General features: G+C 42.4%; 1 protein-coding gene across 1 annotated transcript in view; it reads left to right on the forward strand.

The window, feature by feature from the left end:
• The first annotated feature begins 3,950 nt into the window (after nucleotides 1-3,950).
• Nucleotides 3,951-16,923, forward strand: part of ACVR2B (activin A receptor type 2B) — a 37,406-nt gene continuing 24,433 nt past the window's right edge. The window contains exons 1-2 of the mRNA XM_029282958.1: nucleotides 3,951-3,972; nucleotides 5,734-5,823. Of these exons, the coding sequence (XP_029138791.1) occupies nucleotides 3,951-3,972; nucleotides 5,734-5,823 (112 nt within the window). The remainder of the gene's footprint in view (nucleotides 3,973-5,733; nucleotides 5,824-16,923) is intronic.

A 16,923-nucleotide genomic window follows, 5' to 3' on the forward strand; every position in this document is an offset into this window, starting at 1 on the left:
GGGTGCAAAGGAAAGAGAACTAAAGCCCTATCCCTTTCGCACGGATTCACTAGTGGGAATTGCTCCGCATTTTTGTATATTAGCAGCCAGAAAGGGCCCCTGCTATGCAGCTTCCCAATGTTTGCACAGTGGTGAGAAATCGTACCTACATTCTTGGGTTGGATTTATCTCCCCACCACTTAGGAAAGTGAGATTTGTGATTGTTTTTTTTTTAAAGGAGCCTCCAGATTTTTTTTAAAAGAGGGTGCACATTGGGTGGGGGGGCGCGGGCAGCTTGCAAACCAACTGCAAGAGAGAAGGCGTCTAGCTCCCTTTGTAAAAGAAACAAAAAGGGTGTGTGGCTCGGGGTGAGGGTGTGTGGGAAACATGGCTAAACACCTGGTGCTCCCATGGAGGGTAATATGCATTTGTATAAATGGCAACGCTTTGCTGCTAGCTATCCATTGCCCTGTGACCCATTCAGTTCTGCTGCCGTTGTGTATGGAGAGGAATTGGGGTGGGGTGGGAGGTGGGGAAGAAGGTTGTACAGCGAAAATAGCTGAGGGGTGTGTGTGTGTGTATGTGTGTGTGTGTATGTGCGTGCGCGTGTGTGCGCTTGCAATTGACTATAGTAACAGAGGAACAGAAGAATGCTATTTAAATTTCAAATTGGCTTGGGAGTTTTCAGGGCTGCCATGTCAATAGAACTATCCCATGAAAGGGGTTTATAAGAAGCTTCTTTTGTATGTTCTCTCCTGTGGGTGACTGTGCAGCCTGCCGAAATGAAAACAACCGACTTGTCAGTTGAGGGAAAGTTAGCAAACTCTTCTAACAACGTCATTTCTTAGAACTTGCCCCTTCCCTCCAGCTGGCGGGTGCCCCTTCCCTCCAGCTGGCGGGGAAGAATTTGGCGCATTCTCCAAAACTTCTCATTTAATGAAAACCACCTACCATCCTTTTTTTTTTTAATGGAATAAAATTGTAAGTGGTTGGTAACTTATTCTTTCTCTCTTTTTTTTAATGGGGTTAATGGTTTAGCCAGCTTTGGGTTTGAAGGTGAGAATTTGGTTTGCAAACATTTGGTTACTGAACGAGGGGGAAAAAATGCATGTAAATCCTGAAAGTATTTGGAGGAAGTATGGTAAATATTCAGGAGATCCTCTTTTCTCTTCTCAAAAATAATCATTTCTCTAATTCTATAGTAAGGTAAAATCGACACTTTTAATTTTGAAAAGCTGTACCTTGGATGGGATGTTATTATATGCAAATGAACAGGTATAAGAGTCTTGTATGTGGATGTAGAACAGTAGTTTTCAAACTTGGCAATTTGAAGGTAGTAGGACTTCAACTCCCAGAATTCCCCGGCTAGCCAGGTTGGCTGGGAATTCAGAGGGTTGAAGTCCATATAAAAGTATCTTCAAGTTGCCAAGTTTGAAGAACTCTGGTGTAGAGTATCAGGGAGATAACCTGGAGAAAAATAGGCAAGAACCATTACAGAACCAGTTTACCCAGTGGTTAAGGTGTTAGACCAGGAGTAGGCAACCTTGGCTCTTTTTATGACTCGTGGACTTCAACTCCCAGAATTCCTGAGCCAGCATGGCTCAGCTTGGAAACCTCTCCCTGTTCCCTCAGCATGGCTGGCTCAGGAATTCTGGGAATTGAAGTCCACCAGTCATAAAAGAGCCGAGGTTCCCTACCCCTGTGCTAAACTAAAAATCACGAAGCCCTGAATTAATTATATTAAGACATGAAATGAAATTAAGAAGGACATGTTAAGATGGGAGAAATTAAAACTGTCACTGTGGGGGAGAATTTATGTGATAATCATGAATATCTTACCTAGAAAGATGTGTGTGGTTTTTTTTTCAGATAATACCTGTTCTGACCAAGTGATGTACTCTTTAAACAATGGCAAAAAGAATATAGGTAGTCCTCAACTTACAGCCATTCATTTAGCGACCATTCAGAGTTACAAACACTGAAAAAAGTGACTTACAACCAGTTTCTTGCGTTTAATGAGCATCGCAGCATCCCCACGTAAAAGTCAGGCGCTTCGCAACTGATGTGTATTTTTGACAAATGAAGTGTCCTGGGTCATGTGATCAACATTTGCAACCTTCCCTGCCAGCTTCCGACAAGTAAAGTTAATGGAGGGAGCTGGATTCACTTAATGACGGTCTTTCCTGACTCCATTCCCAAATATGGCAGATGTGCAGCAGCCAATTATTGATAGATACTGTTCATAAGCTGAACAAGTAGACCAGGGGTCTTCAAACTTGGCCCTTTTATGACTTGTGGACTTCAACTCCCAGAATTCCTCAGCCAGGCACGCTGGCTGAGGAATTCTGGGAGTTGAAGTCCACAAGCATAGGAAGGCCCACTTCTGAAAGAAGGGTGGACTAGCAGAACCCTGCAGCTATAGGAGGGTAACCCAAGCCTATCTAGACAGAACAGGAGTTCCCTATCAATCTAAGGATTCAAAGGAGCTCAAAGTTTGTGAACCACTCTCTTATAGAGATGCTGCATTGGAAGGGACTTGAATGGAGATTTCAGATCATAGTTTGTCCCAGGTAGACTTGTGGGCCACATCGGCCTACTTATTCAGCATATGCACAAGTTCGGTCCATCATTGGCCCTCTTCAAATCCACTCACCTAACATGCTCAGAATTGCACTGATAGTCTTGAGTTGTTTTATAAGCCTTGGAAGTGCATTAATTTAGGAAAAGTCTCTGTCAATGATAGTTGGCAGAGCTGGGAAGTCTGCATGGTGCTTTTAAATTTTGTTTATTCTGGCTAAACCTTGCAGGTGTCCCACAGTTCTAAGAATAGGACTTTTAATTTAAGCATGGCCACCCAACAAGAAGGGGAGATGGAGAGGTCAAGTCCTTAAGGTTGTGCTTAAATTCTGCAGCTCTCCTTCCTTTCCTCCCACAACTATCAGCAATGAATCACTTGCTCACCTTTATCTCAGAAGGAAGTCAGATCTTATTTTAAAAAGGAGTTAATGTTGCTTCTTATCACTTATGCTTTCTTAGTGGGTGCATAAATCTAAAAAGTCTTTAAGGGGCAACCTCAAGACTATAAATCCATGTTCCTCTTGCTTAAACAGTTCAGGCATCTTCGTGCTTCCAAGCACAGTGTGCTACACTCTAATAAGCATCATTTTTGTGTTTGTTTCTTCATATTTTCTTTTGCTCAGTTCTTACAGAGCCAATTTGATGTAAAGGCCCCAGGCTAGAAACTGGGAGACTGTGAATTCTAGTGCTGCCTTAGGCATCAAAGCTGGCTGGGGGACTTTGGGCCAATCACTAGGAGATTGTGAATTCTAATCCCCCCTTAAACATGATCTTGGATTATTTATAAAAATAATAAAGGTGGAATAAAAAAATCAGTCAATCAATTGCAAGGTGCCCATCCAGTCGTTCTTTTCGGAACAGAATAAGCAGGCGCTGATTTTTAACTAAACAGGTGCTCTACATACAGCGCAAGAGTTAATTAAATCATATCTGCAGCTTGGAAGCTAATTAAGCCTTTATTCCCTATTATAACAAATAATTACAACGCACAATAGGAAACAGCTCATACGCACCATCACCTTTGGAAGAGCTCATCCCTTGTAGAAAATGTGCGGAGAGGGAGACGGAATTGCCCAACAGACACTTTCTGTGTTGAATAAGCAACCTTACAAGTTATATTCAGAGTTTCTGAATAAGACAGGGAAGAGCAACCTTTTAAGCTAAATAAAGTAACATCTTGTGGCCTTTATAAATCACGGGAAGTAAATTCTGCTTATTCTGCATGATACTTCTAGGGAATAGGGGGAGAAACAATTTAACATGAATTACAAAGCAGCACATTTAGGATTCATTAGAGAGCCAGGGCTTGTGTACCACGATTTAAACAGTGGTTTGTTGAAAGCACAGACTGAATAATAAATCATGGTACAGATAGTCCTCAAATTACGATCATAATGGAGCCTGCCCATTATGGCCGTGAGTCATAACGGTTATAAAACAGGCTGGTCCAGCCCAATTTTACAACTTTTTTTTTGCAGCAGTTGTTAATTTCACTACTAAGGCACTGTTTTGCCATAGCGGTGTTTTTTTTGGGAAACGGTCATAAAGCAGGACGCAGCGGCTGTACATGTGACCATATTGCTGAGCAGCTGAGGTGCAGTCTTTTGACCATCATAACTTCAGATCAAGTTCCTAAGTTCCCTCTTTCAAGTAGAGGAGGGGTCCCAAACCCCCAGTTCGTGGACCAGTACCAGGTCGCGGCATGCCAGCAACCGGTCCGCACAAATAAGCAAAGCCCCACCCGCGAGATGCAGGCAGCACACAAAACCACGCCCCCTCCGGTCCGCGGAAAAACCTCTCTCCATGGAAGCGGTCCCTGGTGCCCAAAAGGTTGGGGACCTCTGAGATAGAGCATAACTTCACGTGATCCCTGAGCAGTTTTAATAAGATTACCTATATACTATGTGTGTGTGTGTGTGTGTGTGTATATATATATATATATATATATATATATATATATATATATATATATATATATATATATACACGTAATTTTAAGCTAAAACCAAACAAACCAATTTCCCCTTAGTATAAACCCAGTTAAATGTTTTAGGGGAGTACAACAAGCCAGTTGCACACTGGAAAATGATGTAATACTGTCTCAGCGGAGAATGAAAAAGAAAAAAATATATTTTAAATTCAGCCTGTTCCGATGTAAGTTTGAAAGCCTTCTTTTCCCCCCACTTGTTTTTATTTTTGATATTCAGGGAGATTTATTTATTCACTGATGCAGGGGAACCCTCAGTTTTATTGGCATTCAGAATAAAGTTGACAGTTTAAGAAGCAGAGCCCTGCATTTTTTTTTTAATGTATCTGGATGGATTTATTTGTTCAATCTTTGTATCGCCTTTCCTCTGTGGGGCTGGCAGAAGATCTTTATTACTCATGATTATTTAATGCGTGTATATACTATCCATCTTACAAAAATAACTCGGACAAAATTAGAATAAAGTATGCCTGATCAAAAATAAAAAGTAGGGCTGTAAAACAGGATCTGGCAACCTTTAGCACGGGGCAAGCTTGGAGCATGTCTGAGCTGTAATCCTGTCCTACAAGGGGGGCCACCACTGAGAAACCCTTGTCCTTCCTAGATTTATTCCTGGATTCTTTTGGGCTAATAGCGCCATAAAGTGACTTTTCTCTGGTCCATATGCACAGTCATTTATCAAAAGTTCAGCAAACTGGCTGGTGGGGAATTCTGGGAGTTGAAGTCCACCTATCTTAAAGTTGCCATGGTTGAGATACACTGACATAGGACAGGGGTAGGCCACCTTGGCTCTTTTATGACTCGTGGACTTCAACTCCCAGAATTCCTGAGCCAGCCATGCTGAGGGGAAAGGGAGAGGTTTCCAAGCTGAGCCATGCTGGCTCAGGAATTCTGGGAGTTGAAGTCCACGAGTCATAAAAGAGCCAAGGTGGCCTACCCCTGACATAGAATATTAAGATTAGAAGGGACCTTGGAGGTCTTCTAGTCTAGTCCCAACTCACTTAACAACTGTCTTGCTCAGCAATGGAAATTTTGGACTTAATTGTGATCCTATGTTGAGGATTACCTGTATTACCATTAGGCAAAAAAGGTGATTCTTCATTTCAGTGACAAGAGTCCGCAGGTTTTGAACATAGCCCTTGGCACAAATCTCTGTTGCCCTCTACCCCTCCCCCTTCTTTAATGGGCAGTATCTTTGGTGGACGATGGGCAGCCCGATTCCCAAGGAAGCATCCTTTATGCTCTGCGCTGCCAGCCGATTATCACAAGTGTGTTTCTGCGTGAGTTAAATCTGTGGTTTTGTGGTTGAACTGAAGCTGGTTTCTTGCCAGCAGCTATAAATAGCATTGTGTACTGGAGAAAGAAGTTTTTTGAGCGAGGGTAAGTGGGAGAAAAGGAAAACCCCTCTACTTTCCAGCTGGCTGTTTGCCAAACAGACAGCTGCCTCTGCAAATGAATGCATGGAGGTAGCGTGGGAAGGAGGGAGGAAGACCCGTCTTCCTTTGCTCCTTTAGATAACATCAAAGGTTCCTGTGGCTTTGGGTGCTCTGCCTCCCCTTCTTTTCACAATGAAGGTTTGAACATAATGACTACAATTTGTTAGGCACACCCGGTGGCCAGAAAAATGGAGAAGGGAGGAAATTCAGGGCTACTTACTTGTCTCAGAGCTGCAAAAAACACAGGCCGACACTAGGTGGCAGTAAAGGCATGCCTTTTCTGCATCGCTTTGCTTCCCTCTGGTGTTGACTGGATTTTTGCAGTATGCAGCTGGAAATCTTAAGAGGAGTCGTAAAACAAGGCAGTTTTATGGTGTTTTTTATTTTATTTTATTTTATTATTTATAAATTTATATGGCCACTCAACTCTCTCACGGTGATTCTGGGCAGTTTGCGGAGGAAAGAAAACCTATATTTTAGTCAAATTTAAATGAGGAAGTAAATAGATAAATAAAACCCCAAGGCCCGCTGGCAAAACTATATATCCTCAAGGGCCTTGCGAAAGAGTATCAGAGAGGGGGCTAGTGATATCTACACGGGGATAACAAATATTCTGAGCTACAAATATTCTCCTCTGTTGGTAAGAACTCTACATTCTGAGGTGTGTCTCATTCGTCTAGAAATAAACACTGCCTTTCTGTCTGATCGTCCAATAATAAGAGTATTTCCCCCCCCCCCCAGCCAAACCATCCCACTTTCTGTGAAGTTCTGAGTCAATAGAACAGTTCTTCCATCCTTTCCATATTTGGGGGGCTCTTAAGAAGCGTGAGAAAGCTGACTGTTCCTCCTCTTAATTCAAATTTTCTTGCAGGTTGCAGAGTTTCAAATCAGCTACTCATGCAAAGGACTACACAGGGCAATATATATGGTAATCAATGGATAATTAGTTATTAAGATTGGGTTCTCTGTAAAAGAGGAATAATGTGCAGAGCGTTGCGACACCTTTTAATGCCCATAAAGGCCTTGTCAACCCCCTCCTCTATTTCAAAAATCTTCTTTTGATCATTGGATTTTATTTTAATTTCCCCCCCCCCCCCCCCCGCCCCTAAAAATAAATTAATGGGCTTCTGACAGTTTAGGTACAAAATGGGAGAAATGTGAATCTTTTGAGGGTTCTTTTCAACCAGCTGAATGGCTAATCTTTCTTTGATCTTGGCCAATAATGAAAGTGCTGCTGGGGAGGGGGGCTGCTGATGGGGAGGGGGAAATGAGAGAGAGAGAGAGAGAGAAAAAAAGAGTTTTCCTGTTTAGATATTGCTGGCGGGCAGTTAAGTATTTTCCTCCAAGCCAAAAATAAATACATCAATTAAAAAAAAACCAAAAATAGGTAGGGTGTGAAAGCCACTTTATCTCAAACCCTTCTATTTTCTTGCTTCGTCTAGGGCAGGCCTGTACCTATTTTAATTGCCGGGGAGCTCTTGCAGTTGTGCTGGTAGAAATGAGGTGTGTTTATTTTGGGGTGTGTGGAATTCTGCTCTTCCTTTGAAAACCATGAAAACAGGCTGGGCCCTGTTTCCTCTAGGGAGTTGTGGTGGTGGGTCTAGCAAGGTGACCTTGTCTGAAAGGGGGGCTGAGGTCAGTTGTTTCAGGAATGGAAACTCCATCTCCAGCCATCTGTGGGGAGGGGTGTGGTGAAAGGGCACCAGACCCCCCCTTTTGAGATGGGGGAAAGGTCTTGGTGCCGGAGAGGCCAAGTGGCCTGTCCTTCTTCCCAGGGCAGGGTCAAAGAGGGAGATCCTTGACAAGGATAAGTGAACCAAGGCACAAAAGTTCAAATATGATTATGACAGGACAGTGGAAGGTTAATAGAGAAAAATAATTGCGATGGAGGAATGTGAATTTGGAGGGAGAGAGGAAGCAAGGGGGGGGGAAGGAAGGGAGGGAGGAGGGAGGAAGAAAAAAGAGGGAAATGAGGGAGGGGGAAGGAAGAAAGGAAGGAAATAGGGGAAGGGGAAGGAAAAGAGGGAAGAAAATGAGAGGGGGAAGGAAGGAAGAAGGAAAAGAAGGAAAAGAGAGGAAAAGGAAGAAAATGAAGGAAGGAAGAAGGAAGAAAATGAAGGAGGGGGAAAGGAAGGAAGGAAGGAAGAAGGAAACAAGAAAGGGGGAAATAAAGGAAATAAGGGAAGGGAGGGAGGAAGAAGGAAGCAAATAAGGCTGGAGGAAAGAAAGAAAATGGGGAGGGAGGAAGGAAGGAAATGAGGGAGGGAAGGAAGGAATGGGGAAGGGGAATTAAGATAGGAGGGAAATGAGGGGCCAGGAAGGAAGGGAAGGAAGCAAGGAAATGAGGGAAGGTGAAGGAAGAATGGGAGGAAAGAATGGAGGGAGGGCTAAAGAAGGAAGGAAGAATGGCTGCTTGTAGCTTTCTTCTTTTTGAAGACCTTCTCAAATCCCTTTTTGAGATTAGGGGTGTGTGTGTGTGTGTGTGTGTGTGTGTGTGTGTGTGTGTGTGTGTAAAAAACTGTGGAGACTGCAGATCAAAGCAGGAAGTTGGTAAGAAAGAGGGAACCCATTGCATCTTGTCGCTGAGACCAAACTCGGTATCAAGCTGCTACTTATTTAGAAGTATTGATTAATCTGAAGCATTAGTTATTTTTCCAATCTTGCAGATGAGGTGCAGCAGTTTAACCGGGGCAGTCGAGATGGATGTAAGCCAGGGGTAGTCAACCTTGGCTCTTTTATGACTCGTGGACTTCAACTCCCAGAATTCCTGAGCCAGCCATGCTGGCTCAGGAATCCTGGGAGTTGAAGTCCACGAGTCATAAAAGAGCCAAGGTTGACTACCCCTGATGTAAGCAGTGTTGTGCCATTGCAACACAAATCTGGCCCTCCCTTTTATACACGGACCCTGAAGTCGTGCATACAGCCAAGAGTACAGCTTACATCATTTTCCTGAAAGCAAAAAGCAGATATGGGTTCCTTGGTGCCTGCCAATTCCCAGGATTCACCATCCAGCATGGTCCTTGCTAGGAATTCTGGGAGTGGTCTGCGTACATTGAAGTTAATCAAGGAAAGCATGATGTAGCCCTTGTAAATATTGGTTGCTTTTATAAGCAGCAGCCTTCTTAGCCTGTTGCTCTGCATAACTGCGGTTGTTGGTGCGGGGCCTAAGGAAAATGGCTCCAATCCTTCTCTTTCCTTTGTGACTGCCTCAGATATTCCTTTGCCTTATGTAAAATGTGATTCTCTAGCCTTTATTTCTAGAAGTAGCGAATATAACACAGATAGTCCTCGATTCGGCAACCATTTGAAATTACGACAGCCCTGAAGGAAAGGATGGAGAAGTTAGTAAGTATTAGAAAATCACATTACTGTAAGGTTGACTAATTTCCTCGTGTGAGGCCTTCTCTTGGGATTTAAGAGGGAAAAACTTCAGATGGCTGGGCAGCTGTTACTTAAGTGAAAGAGAGGGCATTTCTCTGCACTCGAGGGCCATCTGCTAACCCCTGAAAATCCGTTCAACTTTCAAAACCAAACAATAAAAAAAAAAAAAGGGGGACATTAAAACCAATGCTTTTCAATCAAGTGGAACAGATTAAGAAAATGCAGATTGCATTTTCCTCTGAAAACTAACCACTCTGTGGGTGTTTCATACCAGTCTTTCTCTTTATCAGAAGTTTGGTTGAAATGCCATCTGGGAAGCACGGTTGATATAGAAAGTTTTCAGTTAATGCCCAAATTCTCATACTCTACAAGATAATGATATTTATCTTGCCAGCATTCTTTCTGCTGGATCAGCCAAACAAAATGCTCAAATCTGTGGCAAGGAGAAGGAAAGTGTGCTTTTTTTTTTGTGGGCTCTCTTAACACACAGCCCCAAACTGTGTTTGTCTGGACACCTTTTTTTTTTTTTGCTTTTTGCAAAAGAGCCAAAGAAAAAAAAAAGAAAGCTTGCAATTTGATGTTTGTTTGTTTGTTTTTTTTAAAAAAATAAGCTTTCCTTGCCAGAGGCTAAAGTTATGAACATTAAACATCAGCAGAAGCCTCATTAAAAAATAAAGGAAAGGAAGTGCAACAGTGATTTTGAATTTAGAGATTTGTAGCAAAGAGTTTATTAAATGCAAATTAAACAAAAACCTAAAGCAAAGCAAAATGACATACTTATCTTATTTCTGCAGTAAAAAGCACATGCATTTGGCGGGATCTAAGGATTTAAGGGTCACTGAGGGAGCAGTGTCCTTTCCCCTTCATAGATCTCAATAAGTTATCTTTCTTGCAAATCCAAATAAATTTTGGAAACCAAAATAGGAATTTTTCAATTCTGTTTATTGCAAGTTCATTAAGGAGAAATGATTTTCAATACTTTGAAATGCTTCTTTCCAGCTTTCTGCTCACCTCGGCTGAGCTTAACTATCTAAACTCCAGAAGTTGTAGGTGGCCCAACATTGGAGGTTTTGACAAGAGATTGGACAACCGTTTGTCTAAAATGGTCCAGGGTCTCCTGCTTGAGCAGGGGGTTGGACTAGAAGACCTCCAAGGTCCCTTCCAACTCTGTTATTCTCTTAAGCTGCAAACTGACTCCTTTTCTATCTTTTTTGCAATTTATATCTACTCTTTCTTCCGTTCCTTTTCCAGACACCCCACATTGTGTCTTGGAGAGCTTGCTGTGCTAAGATAGACTATGCTGATCTTCCAGGCTCATCTTTTAATGTGTTTGATTTCAGCTCTCATCATCCTCACCCTCCTGACTGAAGGATGATAGCTTCTAAAATCCAACACACCGAGGAGTAAAAAAAAAAGCTATGAAGGTTCAAATTGCACAACCAAACCTTATGATACTTTCTATTTGCCAATGATTGATGATAATTATGTGCTATAAAATCAGTGTCAACTCTTAGCAACTACCTAGATAGATTTTCTCCTAACCTGGTCCTGCAGGTCTTCTGAAACAAATTATACTCAGTAGCATAATAGCTTTTCTTCCCTTACTAGTAATGTCCTCATTTGCATCCCAATTTGGATGTAATTTATTGTATCAAACTGCCCTTATAGGCTAAATTAGCTAGACAAATAAGATAACTAAAAGTGAGGTTTTTTTTCCTGCAGGCCTTTTAAATCCATTTTTTTTTGCTTTGATGAAAAAAAGAAACTGCCTCTTAAAAGTCCTTACTGTTTTCCCAGTACAGGAAGTCCTTGACTTACAACCATTAATTTAGTGACCATTTGAACTTAAAATGGCACTGAAAAAAGTGATTTACTTTTTGCACTTGTGGCCATTTCAGCATCCCCACAGTGGGGATGGTAACCACCATGTAACACGGTTGCATCCTGGAATCAAGCGATCATCATCTGCAATCTTTCCAGCCAGCTCTTGACAAGCAGAGTCAATGTGGGAAGTTGGATTCATTTAACAACCACACAATTTGCTTAACAGCTGCAGTAATCTGTTGAAAACTGTGGCAAAAGAGGTTGTAAAATCAGGCACGACTCATTTGCCTTGGTTAGCAAGGGAAATTCTGGTGCCAGTTTTGATTGTCAGTCAAGAACCACCTGTGCATATATTTGCTCCATGATCTATCCTTAATTTGTTCTTTTACGTTGACCAACATTGCATTCATTGCATAACTGAGTCTTTCCACCTTGCTGCTTTTCATCTCTTTTCTTTGTTAGTGCTAATTTATCTTCTTACTTCGTTGCTGAATAACTTGCTGCAATGGCCGTTAGCTGTTGGTTCACCTCTATCCATAGATTTTTTTTTCCAACCTTGGAAGCCAAAGACAGTAATTCTCTAGAGAAGATTCATCAAATGGGAAGGAGTTTGGGTTATGTTATCCAGACCTTCTACTCGTTCTGTAAGTAACTCACCTGAACCAGTTTGATACTGGAATCTGTTCTCTGGCCTCTGAATTTGTCCTGCATATTTACAATCTGATTCATTGGTCTGTTAGTAGCATTTCTACCTGACTTCATTCCAGCTGACTCTGAGCAGCGTATTACTTTTGGCAGGAAAGGAAAAGCAACAGGGATGAACCACAGAGTTGCAATAGTGACAATATCCCTCCCAGTGAGAATAATTGCTGAGCCCAGTTTTCAGAGGCAGAAAAAAAACCTTTTTCCTCAGTTTGCAATCACAGTTTAGTGCGCTTGAAGGCTGGCTTTAACTCAGGCTTGTCTGGGGAAATACCTTTTTGCCTTGATTCATTTTCAGCAAACTATTCACAGCCAGAGAGAAGAGCCTGAATTTACGATGACATCTTCAAGGAGAAAATCTAAAGGAACATTTAATGATCCTATCTGAACCAGATGCTTCACTGAAAGGGTATATATTTGAAAGTGTGTGGGGATAGGAAGTAGATGATGCACTATAGACTTCCCCAGCCTGCTGATCTTTAAATTTATGGGGAATTAAAATCTATATACTACTAAAGTCTCATTATCATGACCTTTAACTGGGCAAAATGGTGCATCATAGGGCAATAGTTTTTGAACCAAAGCACCTTAAATGGGCTAACTTATAGAATTCATCTAAAATGTAGGGAAAGTTGTGGCTACTTCAGTGCTATCAGCTGCTGTTGTGGTCATATACTTATTTTCAATCTTCTGTGACAGTTTCCCAGCCACTCTCGCAATCCCTTGCTCCGTCTCCCACCCAGCACCAGACATTTACCTGTCTGCTGGGAAGGGAAGGGAAGGGAAGGGAAAGAGGAATATGGGAAAAGGAATCACCAACTTAAACCAGCCAGTCAATGGGGATTTAGACCCATTCCTTCCTCTGCCATTCCTCCAACAGTGATTGCTACAAGTTCATAAGTATGTGAAGAATTACATGCATTCCATTCATAAAGATGTTTAAGTATTTAATCCTGACATAACTGCCCTATCAAGAGATGCAAGGAAACTTAGATGTCCATGCATCATCCCAAGAGTTGATGTGATGATTTCAGCAGAACAGCCTTTCTTGATCTAATGCTTTCCAGATAGGCTGGGCTTAAATTACCATTTTTTTAATGTCCTAAGAGCTGAAGGACATCTGAAAGATCCCAAGTTGGGGAAAAAAGAGGCAAATGCATAACCATTAAAAAAACTAGACTTTCTAGTCAAAAATGTTAACTTTGCTTGGGGCAGCTGGCTTTTCCAGTGCATTTTATTCTCACATCTCTCAAATCTTTAAAGAAATATCTTCCCTGACTTGGCAGTTGGAGAATTGCTGTCCCATTATTTCTGTAAGATGTCAAGAAGAGGAAACCTGGCTAAAAAAATTTAGAGGCTCATATTATTTCAGAGACATTTCCGTAGGACAATTGAGGAGCTTCCAACTTCATCCTAGAGAGTAAAACTGCTGAGATTTTGACTCCATAGCAGAGTAGTTTTACAGCACCTGTCGTAACTGTGAGGACTGGTTGTAAGTCACTTTCAATGGTCATTTTTGTAGCTCCATTTATTACAGGTAGTCCTCAACTTACAACCACTCATTTAATGATCATTGAAAGTTACAACGGGGTTATTATAACCAGGCTTCGCACTTAGGACTGTAGCAGCATCCTGAGGGTCAAATGTTCAAAATTTGGGCACATGCATTGTAGTGTCCCAGGGTCATGTGACTGCCATTTGAGCGTTTGCTTAATGACTGCATGATCCACTTAACGACCAGTGATTCGCTTAATAACTGCTCGACAAAAAAGACTGTCAAATTGGGCACAACTCACTTAAGGGCTGCCTCGCCTATTGAAGGAAATTGAAGTTCATGTCAAGGTTGAAAAACACTGTGCTGGTCCTTTAAAGAGTTACGCCTGCCAGCTACCTTTTGAAGACCTCTTGCTTTTACAGATGGTCCTCTACTTATGACCACAACTGCAATTGGAGCTTCCACTGCATGAGGTATTTCCCTCACATTTGCTGCCTTTGGACCTCAGCGAACTATGCTGCATTCTCAAAGTTCAGCAAAAGTGGGCTGGAAAGCATACAGCCCGTAGCCTTTAATTTAGGTGCTTGAGCGTTTATGTGCGAGGAAATATATTGCTCCAATAAATGGCTGAATGGAGTCAGAAGTCGCCCTGGAATGAGATGAGGATGCTCTTTCTTCCAGTAGGATGGTCCTCCTGAGAGATGTTTGGCCAACCTATAATGGAAAAAGTGCTCCATTCAGCTGGATTCATGTTCTGCGGTAGTTATGACTTCCCTGCGTGAATCCTGCATTCTGTTTACAAAGAGGAGAGAGAGAGAGAGAGAGTAGATGGACTTTCTTATGGGTGGCTGTATTTTTGATCTTATTAAATCCTAGCTGGGTTTACTTATTTTAAACCTCTTTGAAAATGTAGCGTAGGGTCTCCTGTTTTCACACACTCTAGATACCTTCGGGGTGCAGGTCCCAGAATTCTTAATCCCAGCTGGGAGGAAATTGTGGGACTCGTCACCCCAGCACTTCTGGCAAGGTGGAGTAAGATTGGTGTAGCTCTTTTGGGTTCTGAGATGTAAGCTAAGCCCTCCAGAATGACAGATCTGGTAGATGGCTGAGATTATCAGAAGAAATGGCTACATATAGGTAGTCCTTGACTTACGACCACAGCTGAACCCACATTTCCATTGTTAAGTGAGTTTTGACCCATTTGACGACCTTTCTTGCCACAGTTGTTAAGTTAGTAACACAGTTGTTAAGTGGAGCTGGCTTTCCCATTGATTTTTCTTGTCAGAAAGACAACTGGCAAGCCAGTTGCCAAGCATCTGAATTTTGATCACGTGACCATGGGGATGCTGCAACCGTAAGTATGAAAAACAATCACAAGTCACTTTTGTTCAGTGCTGTTGTAACTTCAGATGGTTACTAAACAAATGGTTGTAAGTCGAGGACTACCTTTTGAAACACCTCTTGCCTTTACAGATGGTCCTCAACTTGTGACCACAATTGTGACTTGGACTTCCATCGCTAAGTGATGTGGTCATTAAATGAGTCACCCAATTTTATGAACCTGTGGTCATTAAGCAAATCCAGCTTACCCCATTGACTTTGTCAGAAGCCCCCTGAGAGGGTAGCAATGCTTAGAGTTGCTTATAAAAATAATAAGGGCAGGATATAAATAAATTAAAGAAAAAAAAGGATATAAGAAGACAGCTTTTCGGTGTCTAGGGTGGGACCCAATAGAGTCCTGACTGGAACCAAAAATTTTTTTGTCAACCTGGGTCAGGGGTAGGCAATCTTGGCTCTTTTATGACTCGTGGACTTCAACTCCCAGAATTCCTGAGCCAGCATGGCTCAGCTTGGAAACTCTCCATTTCTCCTCAGCATGGCTGGCTCAGGAATTCTGGGAGTTGAAGTCCACCAGTCATAAAAGAGCCAAGGTGGGCTACCCCTGACCTGGGTGGTCCTTCCAGATGGAGCCTTTGCTTTGTCCTGCCTTCTGTATGGGAAGTATTCTTCCTTTTGTAATTCTTCAATTGCAAATGGAACCTCCATATGAAAAAGAGGAGGGAAAATGTCAGTGAATTAGCTCCACCCTGTTTTTGGATTGGTGCTGTCTGAAAATAGGCGTATAGCTTTAGAACAGTGGTTCTCAACCTGTAGGTCGGGACCCCATTTGGGGTCGATCGACCATTTCATGGGGGTCGCCAAGCAAGGCTGTCCGCCATTTTTTTTGTCCGCCATTTTTTTCCCCCTTTTCCGGCGGGTGCCTTACCTCCCTTGGGCTGGGCCAGCTGGTGGTCGGCCTGCTCCATCTCTGCCGCTTGCCAGCTACGCCTCGGCCGGCGCAGGGGGCGGAACCACGCATGCGCGGCACTCCCGGGCGGGGAAAGTCCTCGACTTACGACTGGTTGGGTAGTCCTCGACTTACGACCGGTTTAGTCCTTGACTTACGACCGGTTGGGGTCGCGGCATTAAAAAGGTTGAGAACCACTGCTTTAGAATGAAGTGCAAAAATAGGAAACAACGAAGAGAAAATGAAGCTTAGCCAAAAGGCTTAAGGGTGTAAAGCAAAAGAATTAGAGATACCCAGAAAGGACTCAATTGTCCGAAGACAGCAGGGGTGGCCAAACAGAAGGATGAAATTGGGAGGCCAAAGAGCAGAGAAATAAAAAGAAATCAGGGCACCACAGAGGCACCTTGACAAAAATTAACAAGTCTTCTACTCTGTTTTTTATTCGCAGCGATACTCTGGAAGACAGGACAATTCTTGGAATTTTCCAATTGCCTCAAGATACTTCTGTGGTCCCTGAAATAGATTATACCCAACAGAATAGGAAGCTGACCCCTAAAATATAACGGTAGTGGCTTTTAAAATTCTTTCCTGGAATGTGAAAACCAAAGGCACCCAAGTCAATCTTTTTATGGGTTTTGGCTTCTTCTCCTCTTGAACTATGTCAGGAATCTGTTGGCTTCCTTCTGGGTCTCTTGAGGAGCAAATGTTGTCTTGCAAGGCTTCCTGATTCCCCGATGCCACCTTTTTTTAAAAAGACAAACATGACAACTTGTTTGGTTGTTAGCTGAAGGTTTAATTTCAGTTCAAAGCCAGTGGGGAGAGGAAGCTTGAGAATAGCTCTTCTTTTGTAGGAAATGGGCTTGGGTCAGGGAAGGCAGTCTTTGCCTCTGCATGTTATTAGATGCATCCTAAAAAGTCTAAGTGGTTTGGATTATAGAAACATTAGAGAGGGAGGNAGAGAGAAGTTTTTATAGGTCTGTTGTTCTTTAAAAGAAGCCCATTTAAGGTCACTCACTCCCATCAATATGTATGGCTGAAAAAGAGAAAATGGTTTGTAAACAGCATTCCAAAACTCCCTTGGCCTTATGTTTTCCACTGTTTTTTTGGCAGGGATCATGGAAAGAAATTTGCTTTCCTCTCCAGTTGGGACTTGAGGAGGAGAGGACGAGACATGACTTACCTCCTTGAGTTTTCTCTAGCTTGGGAAGGAAGAACATCTAGGTATCTTGTATTCAAGTAAGGGGTAGAATCTTCT

This window comes from Protobothrops mucrosquamatus, unplaced genomic scaffold (genome assembly GCF_001527695.2).
Source record: "Protobothrops mucrosquamatus isolate PMUCROS unplaced genomic scaffold, P.Mucros_1.0 scaffold5, whole genome shotgun sequence".
Taxonomy (NCBI): Eukaryota; Metazoa; Chordata; class Lepidosauria; order Squamata; family Viperidae; genus Protobothrops; species Protobothrops mucrosquamatus.